Source organism: Sus scrofa, chromosome 15 (genome assembly GCF_000003025.6).
Source record: "Sus scrofa isolate TJ Tabasco breed Duroc chromosome 15, Sscrofa11.1, whole genome shotgun sequence".
Classification (NCBI taxonomy): domain Eukaryota; kingdom Metazoa; phylum Chordata; class Mammalia; order Artiodactyla; family Suidae; genus Sus; species Sus scrofa.
Window position 1 is genome coordinate 91,601,640 of NC_010457.5, and position 18,783 is coordinate 91,620,422.

Consider the following 18,783-nt stretch of genomic DNA (forward strand, 5'->3'; position numbering starts at 1 on the left):
TAAAAATTTGAAATTCCTCTTTAATTATTTTGGGTTAACTGGACTGTGCTCCTTTGTGTCCACAGACAAAGCCAGGTGGAGCCCTGGTTTGATACAGTTATTGAAGGAACTGTTGGATGAGTACCACAAAAACTAAGAAAGTGTAATAATGGTCATACAAACGTACTGTTACTGCTGTTCTAAATGAATAGTAGTGCAAGTATTCATGGCATAAAGTACTGTTCAATCCTACAGGGTAAATGCTATCATCATCCCCATTTAATAGATAAGAAAACTGAGGCACATAATAACTGGAGTGATTTGCCCAGGGTCACACAACTAATAATTAATGCTTGGTGAAGCTAGGAATTGAACTCAGGCATTTGAATTTACAGACGTCAGTGATATCAAGATTTTAACCACAGGACAAAGCAGTAAAAGGTAAAATTCAAAGTCAAAATCCTTTTACTACTTAACTACTTTATTTTCTCTGTAAAAAAGTGATTATACTTAATGAAGATATGTAGTCCTCTTAAATTGGAAAATTGCTATAAGATAAAGAGTGCCATAGGAATGGGGGAGGGGTATATCTTTTCTTCTAGAGCATAAAATATGCCCTTTCCCACTTCTATGCACACAGTACCCAGCACATTGTGGATTCTGAATAAGCGCTGGCTGAATTATGCTGTAATAAACTTCCTCAGTGTGTAAGGTGCTGGATAGGTGACTGCTCAAGCCTGACTACTCTGTTCAAAGATGCTGGCATTTATAACCCTGGGTTACGGTATTTGGTCAGCCCAGTTCACTGTCTTCTCATAGAAATGTGATCCTCATTCATGCAAGTTTCAGTGGGTAGATGGGTGTTGCCATTGCTTTGACTTCATTCTTTTCTTATTTTCCCATTTCTTCCTTCCACTCCTCTGTTCTGTCAGACCTCTGTCCTGGATTAGAAATTGAGGAGTGAGAGGGCTTACTGGATCCAGCGAAAGTTTAAATTACTTTTCTGTCCTCCCTAACTGGATGGATTTCAAGGTGCTTGGTTCTCAGGTTATTTTTTATTTTTTGCTTTTTAGGGCTGCAACCTTGGAATATGGAGGTTCCCAGGCTAGGGGTCGAATTGGAGCTACAGCTGGCAGCCTATCCCACAGCCACAGCAACGCGGGATCTGAACTGTTTCTGTGAGCTGCACCACAGCTCACAGCAATGCCAGATCCTTAACCCACTGAGCAAGGCCAGGGATCAAACCTGCAACTTCATGTTTCCTTGTCTGATTCATTTCTGCTGAGCCACGACCGGAACACCAGTTCTCAGGTTTTAAGGCATGAATGACCCTTTGGTTTTATGTATGTATATACCCATGGCCTTCTCGGTGTACCAGAGAACGTGGTGAGGAGAAAAGTTCATTTGTATTTATATGCAAGTTTTTGTGTAGAATTGCCTGTCCCACATGGTAATTTCCTTTAGGCAAGTGCTGGACCATAGTTTGTAAACACATGCCTAAGGTTTTGCTGCATATCTTTTAGTCACATTTAAAAATCAAAATATAGGAAGTTCCCGTCGTGGCTCAGTGGTTAACAAATCCGACTAGGAACCATGAGGTTGAGGGTTCAATCCCTGGCCTCGCTCAGTGGGTTAAGGATCCGGCGTTGCCATGAGCTGTAGGTCGGCAGCTAAAGGTCCGATTAGACCCCTAGCCTGGGAACCTCCATATGACCTGGGAGCGCCCCTAGAAAAGGCAAAAAGACAAGAAAATAAAAACACATAATGCAATTAAGTATTATTTATTCAAATTAGATATTTCCATTTATACACATATCCCTTCACAGGATTAAGAGCTATTAGGTTAATGTGCATTATAATTGAGTTTTAATAGTTACATTGGGAAAACTATTGGAAATCACTGTTCTAGTACTAGTAAGTTTTTAAGATCCCTACAATGCATTTATACTCTTCTTATTCACCAAATTCTTTTAGCACATGACACACAATATGGTGAAGTCACTTCTCTAGGCAAAGTTTACTCATCATTTCATCTGCATTCATTTAGTCAGTCAACTCCCCCCCCCCTTTTTTTGGCCCTGTGGCCAGACAGGATCTTTAATCCACTGTGTGGGGCTGGAGATCAAACCTGTGGTGCTGCAGAGACAAGGCAGGATCCTCAACCTGCTGCAGCACCTCAGGGAGACTCCCAGTCAGCATTTTATTGATTGCTTACTATCTGCCAGGCAAGGTGCTAAGACGTGTGAATGTAAAGAAAGAGGTGAAGGTTCCTGCCTCAGTCTTGAGGTCAGGGGCCTGGGCCTAGTGGAACACATCAACAGCGAACAAGCCCCAAAGGGCCTCATATTCCTTCTTCCAACCCCAAAATTATATTTCTATGAGTTATCCGAAATCATGTGACTTTAGCTAATAAACTCGGATTAAGGTTTTGACTAATTTAACATAGCTTAAAACGCTTACTGCCTATTCTTCGCCTTGCCCATCCTTTTGTTGACCCGGTGAAGTTCAGCTTTAACACATCTCACCTGGAAGAGGCTGTGCTTAGCACTCTGGAAGTTTATAATTAAGTTCTGTGTTTCTGTGGGGTAGGAAAACGACCATTCATTATAGAGTTTCGTTTATGAGAGCCTGCCAGGCTTTTAAGTAGCAGAAACTGGAGAAACGGATAAAGCCTTCCTCATTTTTTAAACAAAAGTCGCACGGGAGTTTCCTGCGGGACCCGGGTGCCCTAGGCGCTCTGGTGGACGTGGGAGGGTTGGGAGGCTGGATCATAGTTCCCGCCACTCTCCCCTCCAGCCATCCTCCCGGTGTTGGGTCTGAGGCTCTCGTCCAGGAGCGCTGCCACTGACTGGGACTCTAAGGGTCTAGGGCCTCCGCACAGGAGCCCTGTTCTCGGGACAGGAGGAGACAGCGCGCACGGAAGTGCGCTCCGCTCGCCCCAGTCGGAGGCCGACTCTCCTCCTCCACTTCCTCCAGCGCTAGGGCTCAGCCTCCCAGGCGGCTCCTCCTCCTGCTCTGCCTCCTCCCACTGGCCGCCGCTGCACTGGGGCCGCGGGTGGTGCGCCCATCCCAGCAGTCCCGAGCCGGAGGCGCGACGCTGAGCGGCGGAGCGGGAGGGAGGCCAAGGGGCCGCCTGCGCTGCTGTCCCCGCCCCGCGCGCCCTGCGCCCCACTTTCCCGGCGGCCGCTCCAAAGCTCAGCCCTCCTGCCTCCTCCGGCGCTGTCCCGGACTCTCTGGGAAGCAAGCAGCCGGCAAGTTTCGGCGCGCGCAGGCGGCGGGCCGCGGGCACCGTGCGCTCCGCGAGTGGTGGCCGCGGCTTCGGGCTCTGCGCCCCGCGCGCACTTCGGCGATGGCTTCTCTGCCGCGGCGACGGCTGCGCCTTCGCCCCCGCCGCCTCTTGCTCCTTCTCCCCGGATTCTTGTTGCCTCTGTGCGGCGCCTTCAACCTAGACGTGGACAGTCCTGCGGAGTACTCCGGCCCCGAAGGAAGTTACTTCGGGTTCGCGGTTGATTTCTTCGTTCCCAGCGCGTCTTCGTAAGTGGCGGCACTTGGAAGGGGAGTCGGCCCCCTCCCCCATCACTCGCATCCACCCTGCGATTACCCACCGGGAGAGATCTCTGCGAGAGACCCTGGCGTTTATCTATCCGTTTCCTCTAACTCCCTCCTCCTACTGGGCGGTTTTGGGGGAGATGAATCCCAGTACCACCTACCACCCGGTTCCCCCTTCTCTCCTCCGAGGGAGCGCTTTGAAACAGACCTATGCTTAAAATTAGGGGAAAGTGGGAGATCAACAAAAGGCTGGTCCGGCGGCACGCCGCGCAGCCTCTGCTGGCGTCCGGGACTTTGTCAATTTCATTTCCAAACATCTTTTTTCCCGGTACCAGTTAGGCTTCCCCCGTAGCCTTTTTTGGCTTCACAAACTTAAACACCCGTGTTTTTCACTCTCCTTGAACAAACCCTCCCCCATTCTTTACGCCTCTCAATCTTGTTCTGTCTCTTCTTATCTGCTCCTTTCCCAGACATTCTGATGACTAAAATGACCGCTCTGTCGTGGTAAATTCGTTGTATCTTACCTCTGAGACTGTCAAACCTTTGCACATTTGAGGGTGAACAGATGAACTGAATGTGTCATCTGTTCTTTTTATAGTGATTCATTATTTAGGTCATTGTTCAGAAAGAACAAGGGTGTTTGCTGAGTTTTCGCTCACTACAGGTCATTTGAATACTGTAGAATTTAAGAATCCAGTTATGTTTCAAATTGCCAACGTTTCGCGTTGCACAGTATTTGGAACAGAGTTACTGTCATTATTGGATTAAAAGTTGTCTCTGACCTTACCGAACGCTGACGTCATTCTCACCACCCTACCCCCTTTTTAGCCTTAGAAAATACTGTTTTCACTGTTCACTGAATGTCTTTTAATGTTTAAATCTTTTTTCCAAGAGGGAATATTGTTCTTAGGATTCTTTCTAAGTTCTTAGAAATTGTAACAACCTATTTTTGTTTTAAAGTTTCCTCTATATTTTAAAGTATTTTTTAGATGGGGAGAGGGAGGATAATTTTAATGGTCAGTACTTTTTAGAATCATTTTTCCTATTCATACCTGCTTAATTTGAGGATGATCTAAATATTTTTACATGACTGTTAGAACATTCAGCAGGATTTATTCTTTCTGAATGTTGCTGAGTATCATTCATTTTGTTGACAATTTTTGCAGCAATAAATAGGTTCGAAGCGGTTAGTGGAAACTAGACCTTGTTTTATGTTTTATGTATGGTTTTTCCAGCCTCAGTGCTTTCTATGAGACCTGAGCACACATTTTCCAAAATGATAAGAATAATCATTAACTTCAGCAAGCATTTGCTGCCTTCTCACTTGATCTAATCACTTGTTGGCCTTTTCTGTTATTTACATTTTTTTGTTGTTGTTTCCAGATGGTTTTTGGTCCTTGCCTTCATGGAGCAGAAGATTTTAGTTGCTTCTGAGGAGGCTCTTTAGATCTAATTTCTACAGAACTTCTAATAATTTTGAAAATATGTATTCTTTTGTCAAGAGTTAGTGCAGTAGCAAGAGGTAGCAATTAAATATTTTCAAGTTGATGGAATGTTTTGCAAATGTTGCTCTTAATTCTTTGGCAACTAACTCTCTGAGTTCAGTTGTTCACTTTACGTGTTTTTTACCATAAAAAATGCAGTAATATTGACCTGTTGGCATAAGATATTTCCTATTTTTGGTTGTGAGGCTGGATGGCTAATCAGTGACTAGTTATTATGGTCATTGAATATACCATGACCTCATAGGTTTACATGACCTCCTATTTGGGCCTTAAATGGTTGAACTTGCTTTTGTTTCATATAACATCTTGAAACTTTCTTAAGTGACTTTGTTACTGATAGACTAGTGAACTCTAGATATAGCCTAACAAAAAATGATAAACTTTGAGATTTAAAAAACCCAAAATATATATAAAAACAAAGGTGTCTGCTTCTGAGCCTTTAAGATTTAACAAAGATTAATGCAAAGTTATGCTTAACTTTGTAAAAAGGTACCTGGGGATGCCATTATATTATAATATTACCAGCTGTATTTATTGTTGTTGTTATCTGGTATGATAATAAACTTCCTAGAGTGAAAGAAAATTTTCGTAGTAAAAAAGTGCTAATTAAAGATTCCTTTCTTCTGAAGGAAGAGTTCTTGGATTAATGAGGAAGCAAAGGTAATAAGGTCTCCTCCTGCTGCTTCCTATTTCTATAGATGTCTAAATATGTCTAGCAAGCTGTAGAACTCTTTTATGTCTCATTTTTCTTGTTACAGAAAATTGTTATTGAATTATATCATATTGTGAAAACTAATGAAACAATTTTTTTTTCAAAAGAAGGAGAAATAAACTACTAAGCAAAAACATTGACTCCTCAGTAAAATTCCTCCAAAAATGAGTCTTAGGTTTGAAATGAAAAGTCACAAAAATTGTGATTTGAGGTGCTCCCCTTGTAGCTCAGTGGCTGAAGAACCCGACTAGAATCCAGGAGGATGTGGTTCTGATCCCTGGCCTTGTTCAGTGGGTTAAGGATTCTGTGTTGTGGCAAGATTCGGTATAGGTGGCAGATGGGGCTTGGATCTGACATGGCCATGGCTGTGGCATAGGCTGGCAGCTGCCGCTCTGATTCAACCCCTAGCCTGGGAACTTCCATATGCCGCAGGTGTGGCCCTAAAAAGAAAAAAAGGAAAGAAATTGTCATTTGAATATTATGAAAAAAAAAAGAAAAATTTCAGAAATGCAGAAAACAAACTTATGGTTACCAAAGAAGGAAGGGAGGAAGATGGGAAGGATAAATTAGGAAATTGGGATTAGCAGATGTAAACTATTGCATATAAAATAGATAAACAACAGTGATTTACTGTGTAGTACATGAATCTATATTCAATATCTTGTAATTATAATGAAATATGTGAATAATGAATATGAAAAAGAATATATTTGTGTAACTGAAGTATTTTGCTGTATGCCAGAAACTAACACAACATTGTAAATTAACTGTATACTCAAATAAAAAAGAAAAATTATGAAAAATAATACATTAACACTATATTTTTTGCATTGACTTATGGTGACTATATTGTCAAATTTACATAAAATTTAAATATTATATATAGGCCAGGAAGTAAAGTCATGTTTTTCTTGTGGAGAATAATTGGATAAATCAAAAATTACACCCTAGGTTTAGTTATAATAATGATACCTTATACTAGTTGACCTATCTTATTATTTACAAAACACTTTTACTTGTGATAGCTCAACAGGGAAAGCAGGAAAGCAGATAAACTTATTTTTAGAGATGAGAAAACAGGTCAGAAGAGTTTGAAGCTTTTAGTTGTCTGAGTGGGGTGGGTGGGGTCAGGGAAAAGATGGAAACAAAAAGCAGAGGATATGAAATTCAAATTCCATTTAATTTTTACATTCAAATTTAAAAATTTTAAAAAGAAAGTGAACAATTTTCTTATTCTTAAAATGTCAGTCATACAGTTCTCACTTTACGAATATATTTATTTTTAAATAATGCCGTAATGAGCAACACTGGCTTACCAGGCTTTTTTTCCCCAGTTAAACACTAATGGAGCCTTATTTACGGTTATTTCTGTTCTTATGACCCCAGAGACAAGTTGTGGGTGAGTGTGTCCTGTTCTCAGATGGTCCTAAAGAATAGTCAGTGGGGGTGGGGAAAAAATGTAAATGTAGTGTATACATGTAAGGATAACTTGATCCCCTTGCTGTACAGTGGGAAAATAAAAAAAAAAAAAAGAATAGTCAGTGGTTCTCAATCGTAACTTTCTGTTTGCAACACCTGGAGAGCTTTTAAAACCAAACTGCTGGCTGGTGGCCTGGCTGCATCTTAGATCTAAAAGTAGAGCTCTAACTCTATGTTCAACAGCTTGTGGATCATTTCTCCTTGACGAGCCTGTCTTACCTCAATTTGACTAAAAATGAACTCTTTTTCACCAGATGGTGTCAACTGCACCTCTGTTTCTATTAATGGTGCCATCATTTTCTCTGTCGCCCTAGAAATAATTTCATATTCCTCCCTCTCATTTTCTATTTTTCTTTGTCTCTTCTGCTGCACACCCCTAATATTAGTCAGTGATTAGTCACCAGGCAGAAGGTCCTAGAACTAATTACTTTTTTTTTTTTTTTTTTACCATGCCCGTGGAATGTGGAAGTTCCTGGGCCAGAGGTCGAACCTGTGCCATAGCAGTGACTGAGCCACAGCAGTGACAACGCCACATCCTTAACCCACTAACCCACTGAGCCATGGGACTTCTAGGATTTCTTCCTTTTAATGCTTCTTGCATCCATCTCTGCTTTCCACTTCTCCTTGGACCAGTCATCACAAGCATGGTCCGTGGCACTAAGGGCATTATCCCTCTGCCCATCATTTAGCTCTCAGGCCTGCAAAAATCTCCTACATATTTCTAACAGTTTTATCTTTCAGAAGCATCTTTTTGATCTTGATATTCTGTTGTGTACCAACCTACATCTACTTTTAAAAGTTTGTATCCCATTTCTCCCTTCACCTTTGTAACCCTTTCCAAAAAGACACCAGCTCATTTTTATGAACTTAGTGTGGCTCTGGCTATTGGTTCTTTTTTCTTATCATATATAAGATACATGCATAGATTATTTAGAAAGCAAATCCTATGTTGATTATTCCTGATTAAGGCCCCAGGTTTATAGGATATTATAAAAGAAAAGGGAAAGTGTATAGAATTTTTAGTTAATGTATCTGTTTTACATCATATAAATGTTGACTCTGTAGCATTTTTTAAAAATGAAAAGTAAATGAGACTGGGATTATGGCTCTGAAATAACATTCGCTGCTATTTTATGCACATTTCTTTTGATGGACATGTATGATCATTTTTCAGAAGTTCCTTTTGGTGAAGCCTCATTGGTCAGCCAGAGTCAGCCAAAATATATTAAACATACTTTATCTTGGAAAAGTCACTGCTGAAAGCAGCCAAATAACTTAGTTCATTTGGAGGGTTTAAAAAATGTACTTGTCATTGTTTGGCTGGTTGCCTCTCCTTGGTAGTCAAGGTCACATTCCCTGAAGCAACTGCCCTTAAAGTACACTGTGGATAGGAAGTGCATCTGAAGGGTATCCTCCCTGCTGGTTGCTGGCTTCTAGGATCCTCTTCTCTCTTTCTCTCTTCCCCTTCCTTTCCCTCTCCCTCCCTAGCTCTCTCTTTCCTCTCCTTCCCTTGCCCACCCTTCTCTACCTCTCCTCCCTTCTCTCTCACTCCCTTCTTTCCCACTACACCCTCGCCCTCCCTCTTTCTATTGCTCTAACCCACTCCCACCCTTTCTACTCTTTTAGAATTTCTTGGCATGGTATTAATAGCCTGCTCCAGTTTGTAAATCTTACTTAAATATTTCATTTAATGAAAATGATTCACGTCATTTATAAAGAATGGTGAGGATGGGAATCCTGATATTGTTCGTTCGTTTTGGAGGGAGATGGATTCTATCAGGAGGAAGTTGCAGGTTTAGGAAACTAAGTTGCTCAGCTTTAGATTTTCTTGATAAGCAAGAAATCTCTCAGCCTCAAGTAACCCAGTGTATCTTCTTCAACTCTCCACCACTGTCAGGAAATGTTGCAAGCCAACTATTTCCTACTCTTTTTTTTTTTTCCCTCTCTCTCTTAAGAGCTTGCATTAGGGTTATGAGAGAACAAGAGAAAAGAAAAACTTTTTTTTTTTTTTCCCAGAAAGTAATTTGTTTAATTCATTGGAAAAATCTAGAGCAATTAAAAAATTTAGTATGTAAAATCACAAAAGCTTAATATTTAGTTAAACAGAAACATGTTAGTTGCCAAAGGATACATGCAGTGAAGTATATTTATATAACTTATGAACAAATAAGAAGCAGTGTTATAATTACATATGTAAAAAATTATGAAAACATATAGAGGAAGGATACACACATAGTCATTTCTGCCGATGATGAGCACATTGTGTGATAAGTGTGTTAAGAAAAGCTCTTTTTTTTTTTTTCTTTTTTTTTGTCTTTTTGCCTTTTCTAGGGCCACTCCCCACGGCATATGGAGGTTCCCAGGCTAGGGGTCAAATTGGAGTTGCAGCCACTGGCCTACGCCAGAGCCACAGCAATGTGGGATCCGGGCCATGTCTGCAACCTACACCACAGCTCACAGCAACACCAGATCCTTAACCCAGTGAGCAAGGGCAGGGATCGAACCTGCAACCTCATGGTTCCTTAGTTGGATTCGTTAACCACTGTGCCATGACAGGAACTCCAAGAAAATCTCTTTTAAAAACAGATTTTAACTTTTATATTTCCTGTTTTATTAGGGAGTATCTTATTAATTGTTGTTTTTGTATTTATGTTACCATCTTATATTTTTATGCTTTCACATTTTCTAAGTTTGCTTTTATGTTTACTATCCCTATTCAGAACATTTCTTTTTTTTTTTTGGTTTTGTCTTTTTAGGGCCTCACCCAAGGCATATGGAGGTTCCCAGGCTAGAGGTCCAGTTGGAGCTGCAGCTGGTGACCTACACCACAGCTCAAGGCAATGCCAGATCCTTAACCCACTGAGCTAACCCAGGGATTGAACCCTCATCCTCGTGCATACTGGTTGGATTCGTTCTGCCAAGCCACAGCGGGAACTCCTTTTTAAGTAATTATCCTGAGCATTGTTATTTCATTCAATAGACAAGGAAGCTCAGGCTCAGTCTTAATTGACTTATGGTGACTGTAACATTTAGTTCCAAACTACCCATTAAACAGTGCTGCTTATATTGAAAATTTTTTCTAGTCTGTCACTTTTCTTACTTTAATTAAGCTGCTGTTGACATTCATTAGATGTTCCTAGGTGAACTTCAAGTGATAATGATTTAATTTTTTATAAGGCATTTCATTAACAGGCTGTTTTTTGTTATTGTGGCAGAAGGACACATGACATAAAATTCACCCTCCCAACACATTAACAGGCTTCTGTTTTTTGTAGTATGTGTTGCTTTTATAGTCCTTAATTTCTCACATAGCATCTCTTACCATCCTGTAGTCTTTATTCTCTACAAATACTTAATTTTTCTCCATATGCCTCCCTCTTAGGACTTAACATTTTTCTAAGGCAGTCTTGCTGTCTCTCTCTCCATTTTTTCCTTTCAAAAACTTTCTGTACACTCTTAAAAGTAACTTAAATACCATGCTGACACCTGGCACAAAAAACTTTATTCCTCAGCCTCACCCCCCCCCCCATTAACCTAGCACTTAGAAATTAAGAATGCTCACACATTCCTTTTATATTATTCTATCATTTCTGTGGCATTTCACCAGTGTGCAAGACTGTACATGAAGGTATGCTTAGGACAACTTGATGAACATCCATATTAGTACCTGTAATTACCGTCATTTCATGCCTGTAATGTGCAAATGGTCTGATGAAAGCACCGGCCTGTTCCTAATCTTACCCAAGGACCTTGATCGCTGTGCTGACAATCCAGTGAGTGCAGTTTTCATTGAGAGCTCTCTTACTGTGCCCTTGTTTTCTGTCTTTGCTGAAGTCCTGCATCCCCTAATAACGTTCCAGCCTTCTCTGTCTTCTAGTGCCAAGTAAAGAAAGTATGTGAAATCTAGAATTAAGAAGAGATATATTACAGAAAAAGAATATTTTAAGGATAATTTAAATAATTGGGCATTTATTTATTTTTATTTTTTTATTTTTTTGTCTTTTGTTGTCTTTTTTTTTGCCATTTCTTGGGCCGCTCCCGCGGCATATGGAGGTTCCCAGGCTAGGGGTTGAATTGGAGCTGTAGCCACCGGCCTACACCAGAGCCACAGCAATGCAGGATCCAAGCCGAGTCTGCAACCTACACCACAGCTCACAGCAACACCAGATCCTTAACCCAGTGAGCAAGGGAAGGGATCGAACCTGCAACCTCATGGTTCCTTAGTTGGATTCGTTAACCACTGCACCACAATGGGAACTCCCAATAATTGGGCATTTAATAAAGGGTGTCTGCATTCTACAGGGGTTGGTGATAGTGGAGATGGCTTTTTATATATGGCTGCTAAGATTGGGACTTATAACTATTTGACTTACTTGCTACTCAATTGTCAATTTGAGTCAATTTTAAAAACTTCTACCACTATGGCCTAGTGGGTTAAAGACCTGAACTGTCTCTGCATTGGCATGGATTTGACTCTCAGCCTAGGGCAGTGGGTAAGGACCTGGTATTGCACAGCTGTGGTGTTTGGTCAAAGCTGCAGCTCAGATTTGATCACTGGCCTGGGACCTTTCATATGCTGCAGACAAGGCCATAAAATTTTTAAAAAGAAAAAAAAAAAAAGCTTTTTTTTTCTTTCTTTTGTCTTTTTAGGGCCACACCCGGCATATGGAGTTTTCCAGGTAGGGGTCGAATTGGAGCTGTAGCTCCTGGCCTAAACCACAGCAATTTGGGATCCGAGCTGCATCTACAACTCACGGCAACACTCGATCCTTGACCTGCCAAGCAAGGCCAGGGATCGAACCCGAGTTCTCATGGACACTAGTCAGATTTTTAACAACTGAGCCACAAAGGGAACGCCAGCTTTTTTTTTTTTTAAAGTGCTTATTATGTGGCAGTGCAAAGATGGATAAAGGTCCCCTACATTCAGTGAAGCAGTTTAGCATAAGGCAGGAAGAAGTGCTTTGACAAAAAATTAGAAAAGATTCTGTAATATGCTATGTGATGACAGTTCAGAAATGAGTTTACTTGAAGGTTTGTAGGCAAATTCTGAGATCCAGCTCTTCTGTCTCATCTCCCAGAATTGGGTCATTATTGACAGTACTAAAATCACATGCAAACCTATGCTTGTATTAGCTCATTAGGGCTGTTGCTGGAATGACCCTCTGCCTTTTCAGGTGTAGACCTGAAAAGTATACTTCTCTGAAATGTTCTTTTTTCCCTGTCATGCACTCAAAAATCATTTAATTCACATGAGGAGGGGCAGTTTTGTGATTCTGTGGCCCAATATCTGACCTGTTGAAAAGATAAATTTCATGTATGTGTGTGTGTGTGTGTATGTGAGTGTGTGTATATTTAGGTGTTAATCAGCTCTGCTGTGGAAAAGGAGGTTGTGATGACACTTAGCTGCTTTCTTATTCTTGGGGGCTGAGGGCTCTCATTCAGCTTTATTTATTTTTTCCTACTGAATGAAAACTAAGTTGGCTATGAGGAGAAAGGGCCAGTATTGGTGTTTTACTGATGCCAAATATGACTGCATAAAGCTTTATTAAACAGGGTGTGGTTTGGTTGGGAGTTTTGTCATTATTTTGAATATGGAATTTTAAGATAAGTGTCTGAAAGCAGCACTCCAGCAGTTCATGCACCCAGCTCTCTACTGGTCTATATATGACTTGGCAGATAGCATCCAGAAGAAATGAAATTGAAATTGATAAATAAAAGTTAAAATGAAAGCATTCCGTATTTAAGATGTAGGTTTGTTCATGACTTCACAAAAAATGAAAGCAATTATTGAGTATTTTCTTAGCTAGAAGAAAGTAAGTGGTTTAGTATTTAATGGGGAAATGAAATAATAATGGTGATAGCATTTATCAAGGGCCTTTATTGTCTCTCTGTAGCCTGTTTTCTTCTAAATTTGAGTTGATTTCTTCTCAGTCTCTTGTACTCTGCTTTCTCTGACTCCTCAGTGTCATTGCTTCCTCTCTTTGGTCCTCTGCTCTCTGAAGGCCTTATCCTGCGTGAACCCATCCAAGTTGACATTCTCAACAGGTTATCTCAAAGGCAGAACTCTGCTTAGAGCAACAGACTACCAATTAGGTAGTCTCACAGGTATTTTAGGCTAACATGTTGAAAACTGAACTCTCGATCTTCCTGTAAATACTTGGTCTGCCTTCTGCTTCCCTGGTCTCTAGGCTTTTCTAGCACAGTAAATGTTTCTCCCAGACGTGCACTTCTGAAAGAAACCTGGGGGACATTCTTTAATCTAATCTTCCCTTTCTACCATATTCAAGCCACCAGCTATTCCTGTTCCGTTCTATTCTACATATTTCCCAAGGTTCCCCATCCATTTCTTCCTCCATCTGCCCTCCCAATCTAGGTTATTTACCTTCCCCTTCAGCTGCTGAAAGGCTTTTGCTTTTCTTCTTCCATTTTGCCCCCTTTTCCACCTAAGGCACCACATTTCATTTTCTTTATTAGATTTTGTCATTCTCTTGCTTCAGAACACATTCTTGGAGTTCCCATTGTGGCTCAATGTGTTAAGAATCCAACAAGTATCCATGAGGGTTCAGGTTCAGTCCCTGGCCTCACTCAGTGGGTTAAGGATCTGGCATTGCCATTAGCTGCAGCATAGGTTGCAGATGCAGCATGGATCCAGTGTGGGTGCGGCTGTGGCTGTGTCTGTGGCTGGCAGCCACGGCTCTGATTCAACCCTAGCCTGGGAACTTCCTTATGCCACAGGTGTGGCCCTAAAAATTAAAACAAAACCAAAACCAAAAAAATAAATATTCAAAAGTTTCACATGGACCCTATGATAAAATCCAAAAGTTTTACCTTGGCTAAATGGCCCTGCATGTTTTGGTTCTTGCCAAGCTCTCCAGTTTTACCTTGTGCCATCCCAGCTTGTTCTCCTTCAGCCACACCTCTTTCCTGCCTTGGGTCTTTCTACCTCTGCCTGAGGTGCCCCATCCACCTCTCCGTGCCACTCCCTTCTTCCTGTACTCCCAACACACAAACATTCCTTGGCAACCTCCTTCTAATCCTATCCATCTCAATTTACCTAGATGCTACTTTATCTAAAAGAGATCTCTTCTCTCCATTCTTTATTTTTCTTTATTTTTTTATGGCCACACCCATGACATGTGGAAGTTCCTGGGCAGGGATTGAATCCATTCCACAGCAGCAACCCAAGCTGCTGCAGAGACAACGCTGGCTCCTTAACCTGCTGCACTGCAAGAATATTCCTCGCCGGTATAAATTTTTCAAATGACATGTAACCCTGAAGTTGCTTTATTAGTGTGTTACTAAGATGAATAAACTATGTTGAATAGTGTATGTAAAAGAGTACCAAATGAGTACCAAAAGTTGATGATGCTTTCAGCAAGTGGGTTTTTGTGTGTGTGTGAATAAAATCAGGAGAATGATTGATCTTCATAAATAAATCATAAGATATTATTTATGCTATGTGCCGCTTAAAATCTTGTTTTCCCTTTTGTGTTTTAACAGGATGTTTCTTCTGGTGGGAGCACCCAAAGCAAACACTACCCAGCCTGGGATTGTGGAGGGAGGGCAAGTCCTCAAGTGTGACTGGTCTTCTCACCGGGGGTGCCAGCCAATTGAATTTGATGCAACAGGTAAATGTTGATGCAGTAGCTGCTCTTTTTCATTTCTGTTATTTGATGATTTCCCCCTACTTTTACCTCCCCCATTTGAGATATTTAAAAATATTATTTAATTTTTGAAAGCACTTTCTTTAACTTAAATGCAACAGTTCAGTAAAATAATGTGTATAAGCACTTCAGATTTCCAGAGGAAGTTATATAAAGACAAATGACTTATTATATGATTTTTTTTTAATAATTTTGGGCATATAAAAGCCTTAAAAATACATTGTATTTCCACTGCTTTGAATGTCTTCATCTTTAACAGTGTCAGTCTTCAAAAGTCTGGGGAAAATCTATTAACATGTTTCTGCACCTCCTCTGAGAAGAAAGAGCAAGGCTTTTGGTCCTTTCTCTGTCGGCAAAATTGACACACAGACAACTGTAGAAGGTCAACTCCTTAATCATTAAATAATCTAAATCTTGGGTTGTGCTACCAAGACCAGTTGAGGAATCTTTTGTGTTCAAGTAGATTTGGTTGTCTTAAAATTCTTATCCAAAATTTATTAGGAAAATAACATGTTATGGTGCTGATAACATTAAAATTTTATCTATAGGGATAAATTCCAGTGTCTGTCAGGATTGTGGTAGTGGTAAGGAGAAAAGTAGCAAAAGGAAGAAATAAGAAATAACTTAAGTTTTATATTTACCTCATTGAAATAAAATATACATGCCCTGGTACTCACTTATATCGGTATAGTTATCTACATTTGTGAAAGCTTAGCGAATCCTCAAAGAAATAGTGTGACATTCTTCTAGTACAATAGTTTTACAAAATTTTTCAACAGTTCTGATTTGCTGGCTTTGACAGCAGATTCTAAGATAAGCCTGAAGAAAATTAATACTCCCCCCTCATATTGTTATTTCCTGCAAATTCTAAAATATATTCATTCTGGGAATTATAATATCAGTGAAACAGAAATCGTGATGTGGACTGTTCCATTTGATGTTATGATCGGTGCCAAAATGAGTGTCATTAAGCTAGTTCTTCATAGGAATCATGTCATGTGTTTGCTTTTTTCCATTTGAAACCATCTACATTCAACCTTGTTTTTTTTCCACATATGGCTGGCGTTTGGAAAACCCCAAGAGTTTGTAAATAGGCTCAGTTTTGTCACAAATACAGAAATACCTGTGATTCAGAATATTATGGGTCAGGGCATTTATATCCTCTAACAAAATGTGGATATTAATAAAGTAAAACTAATTCAGTTTGGATTGGTTGAACTGTTGAGATATATTTCTGTATTCAACACCACTGGTTTTTGTATGGTGAAACATGATTTGTTACTGATCTTTTTAAAAATTTGGCTTTAGTGTTATTTATTGAAACAATTTCAAACAGTCCAAAAGGGTATACAATGAAAAAAATAAGACTTGTTCACAGCCTGCCTAGAGGCAATCGCCTTAAACAATTTCTTTGATCTGTCTGGAATTTTCTTATTCATAAATATCTATAAGTCCTTAAAAAAAAAACCACAATTCACAAATAGGAATATACTAAATACTGCTCCTAGGCACCTGACTCACTGCCCTCCCCACCACTATAAATCTCATGTAGATTTTATGGATTTACCTTGTTCCTTACAAATCACATAATATTCCATTTTATAGTATATATAGGCCAAATTATTTAACTCATGTTTCCTGTTGATAGACATTTAGGTTGTTTCCAGTTTTTGTAATTATAAATACTGCTATAGTGAAAATTTTATGCACAGATATTTGTGCAAATGTATGAGTATGTAGAATAAAATCCTAGCAGATTTTATTTTATTTTATTTCCTGTTGGAAAGGCAGGTTAAGGATCTGGCGTTGTCACAGCTGTGTCTTGTGTCACTGTTGTGGCCTGGTTTTGATCCCTGGCCCTGGACATTCCACATGTTTTGATAGAAATTATAAATTATTCTTCACAGAGGTTTACATTCCTCCAATTGTGTTTTCTGATATCCATGCCAAAACCATTTATCACCATATTTTTAATTTTTGTCAGTTTTATATTATATATCATTATTATATATGTGTATAATTTATACATATAATATTGTATTATATTATTTCGTATTATTATGTTAATTTATATACCTTTAACAGTAAAGACTATGCATCTTTATATTTGTTTGTAAGGCACAATATTCTTTTTCCTTTGAGGCATTTTTAATATATTTGCACATATTTTGTATGATTTGTGAATTAAAAAATGAATCTCAGTTGATGGTACTCAGTCCTTTCAGTTGCTTAGGCCAAAATCTGGAGCCATGATTGCCACGACGTCTCAGCAAGTTAAAGTCTAACCGATTCTTGTACTTGTTCTGCTGCTGCTAACATCCTAGTTCAGGCTATCAATGTATGTCTAGGACTGTTGCGCTAGACTCCTGAATTAGTAAAGAGATGGCACACTTAAATTGGCTTAATAGTTTGAGGAACTTTTGGTAAAAGGATTATTCACAATAGATTGTGCAGGGCCTCAGGGATCATAGTGTGTAGGCATTAGTTGAAATGTGGCCATTAGCTGGAAGGGAGAGAGGGGAGGGAGCAGTTACCAGAATCCAGGCAGGTGGAGGGAGCCTTGGGAGAAGGGCTGTGGCTTTTGTCAGAGGGCAGCAGCCAGCCCAAGGTGACTGGAAGAGAGGAGCAGGGGAGTAAAACCTAGGCCTCCCTTCCCTTCCTCCCTGTGATCTCTGTGCATGCTCCTGCATCTGGCTGAATCCAGCTGGGAGCCAGAGCCCAGCTGTTCTGAGGTCACACTGGTCAGCATCCTGGGCAAAGAGCAGGCTGGAGAAGGGTGGGGAGGAAACGGGAGGGGCAGATGGAAGAGAGTCTTGCTATCTTCCCCACTTCTGCCCTGGGTACCCCCTGACACTTCATTCTCTACAGCAGCCAGATGATTCTTTTAAAATATTTAGATCATAACACTCCTGCTCAAATTCCACTAATATCTTCCCATCTGTCTCACAGTGGCTGAGAGGACTCTGGGTATTCCAGCCACTATTTCTGTCTTTACCTTCATCTTCTAGTGTCGTCTCCTCCTTGATGCCCTACCAGCCTCACTGGGTCTCTTTGCAGTGGCTTGTAAACAGTAGACACATTTGCACCTCACCTTTCCCTGGGCTGTTTCCTCTGCCTAGAACATTGTTTCCCCAAATGTACTTTGGGTACCCCTCCACCACCTCCTTCAGGAATTGCTCAAATGTCATTTCTCAGTAATGCTCTGGCCATCTTATTTAAAATTGCAATTCCCCTTTTCCTGCTTTGTGCTTCTGTCCTCTTCTCTGCTTAATTTTTCCCTGAGGTACTCACGTTGCTATGCAAGTTATTTATTTTTATTTTTTTGCGTTTTAGGGCCACACCTGAGGCATATGGAAGTTCCCAGGCTACGGGTCAAATCGGAGCTGAGTCTGCTGGCCTATGCCACAGCCACAGCAACCTGGGATTGATCAGAGCTGCCTCTGCTGCCTACACCACAGCTCATGGCAATGCCAGATCCCTGACCCACTGAGCGAGGTCAGGGGATTGAACCTGCATCCCCATGGATACTAGTTGGGTTCATTTCCACTGTGCTCAATGGGAACTCCTTTATTTATTTTTAGTTACTCTTTTTCTTTCAATAAGGATGTATGTTCCATAGTGATAGTTTTTATCTGTTTCTGCTTCACCACAGTGGGAGTGCCATTATTTATTTTTAGTTAGTCTCTTTCTTTCAATTAGGATATATATGTTCCATAGGGATAGTTTTTATCTGTTTTTGTTCACTGCTGAAACCCCAAGGCTGAGAACAATGCCCAGTGCCTGGCACAAATTGGTGCCCAATAAATTGAATAGACGAATGAATGAATCATAAGAGCTTTTTCTATAGTGAGGAAATATCTAATGTCCTTTAGTTATACATGTACAAATATGGATT

At 40.3% G+C, this 18,783-nt stretch overlaps 1 protein-coding gene across 6 annotated transcripts in view; it reads left to right on the forward strand.

The window, feature by feature from the left end:
• The window catches only part of ITGAV (integrin, alpha V), a 107,178-nt gene continuing 91,421 nt past the window's right edge, over positions 3,027-18,783 (forward strand). For 2 of the 6 annotated variants that reach the window (XM_021074686.1, XM_021074687.1), the window contains exons 1-2: positions 3,038-3,513; positions 14,725-14,852. In XM_021074686.1, the coding sequence (XP_020930345.1) occupies positions 3,329-3,513; positions 14,725-14,852 (313 nt within the window). In that variant the 5' untranslated portion in view covers positions 3,038-3,328. Of the gene's footprint in view, positions 3,514-14,724; positions 14,853-18,783 lie in introns of all 6 variants that reach the window. The other 4 variants (XM_021074688.1, XM_021074690.1, XM_021074689.1 and 1 more) reach the window with 4 other exon arrangements.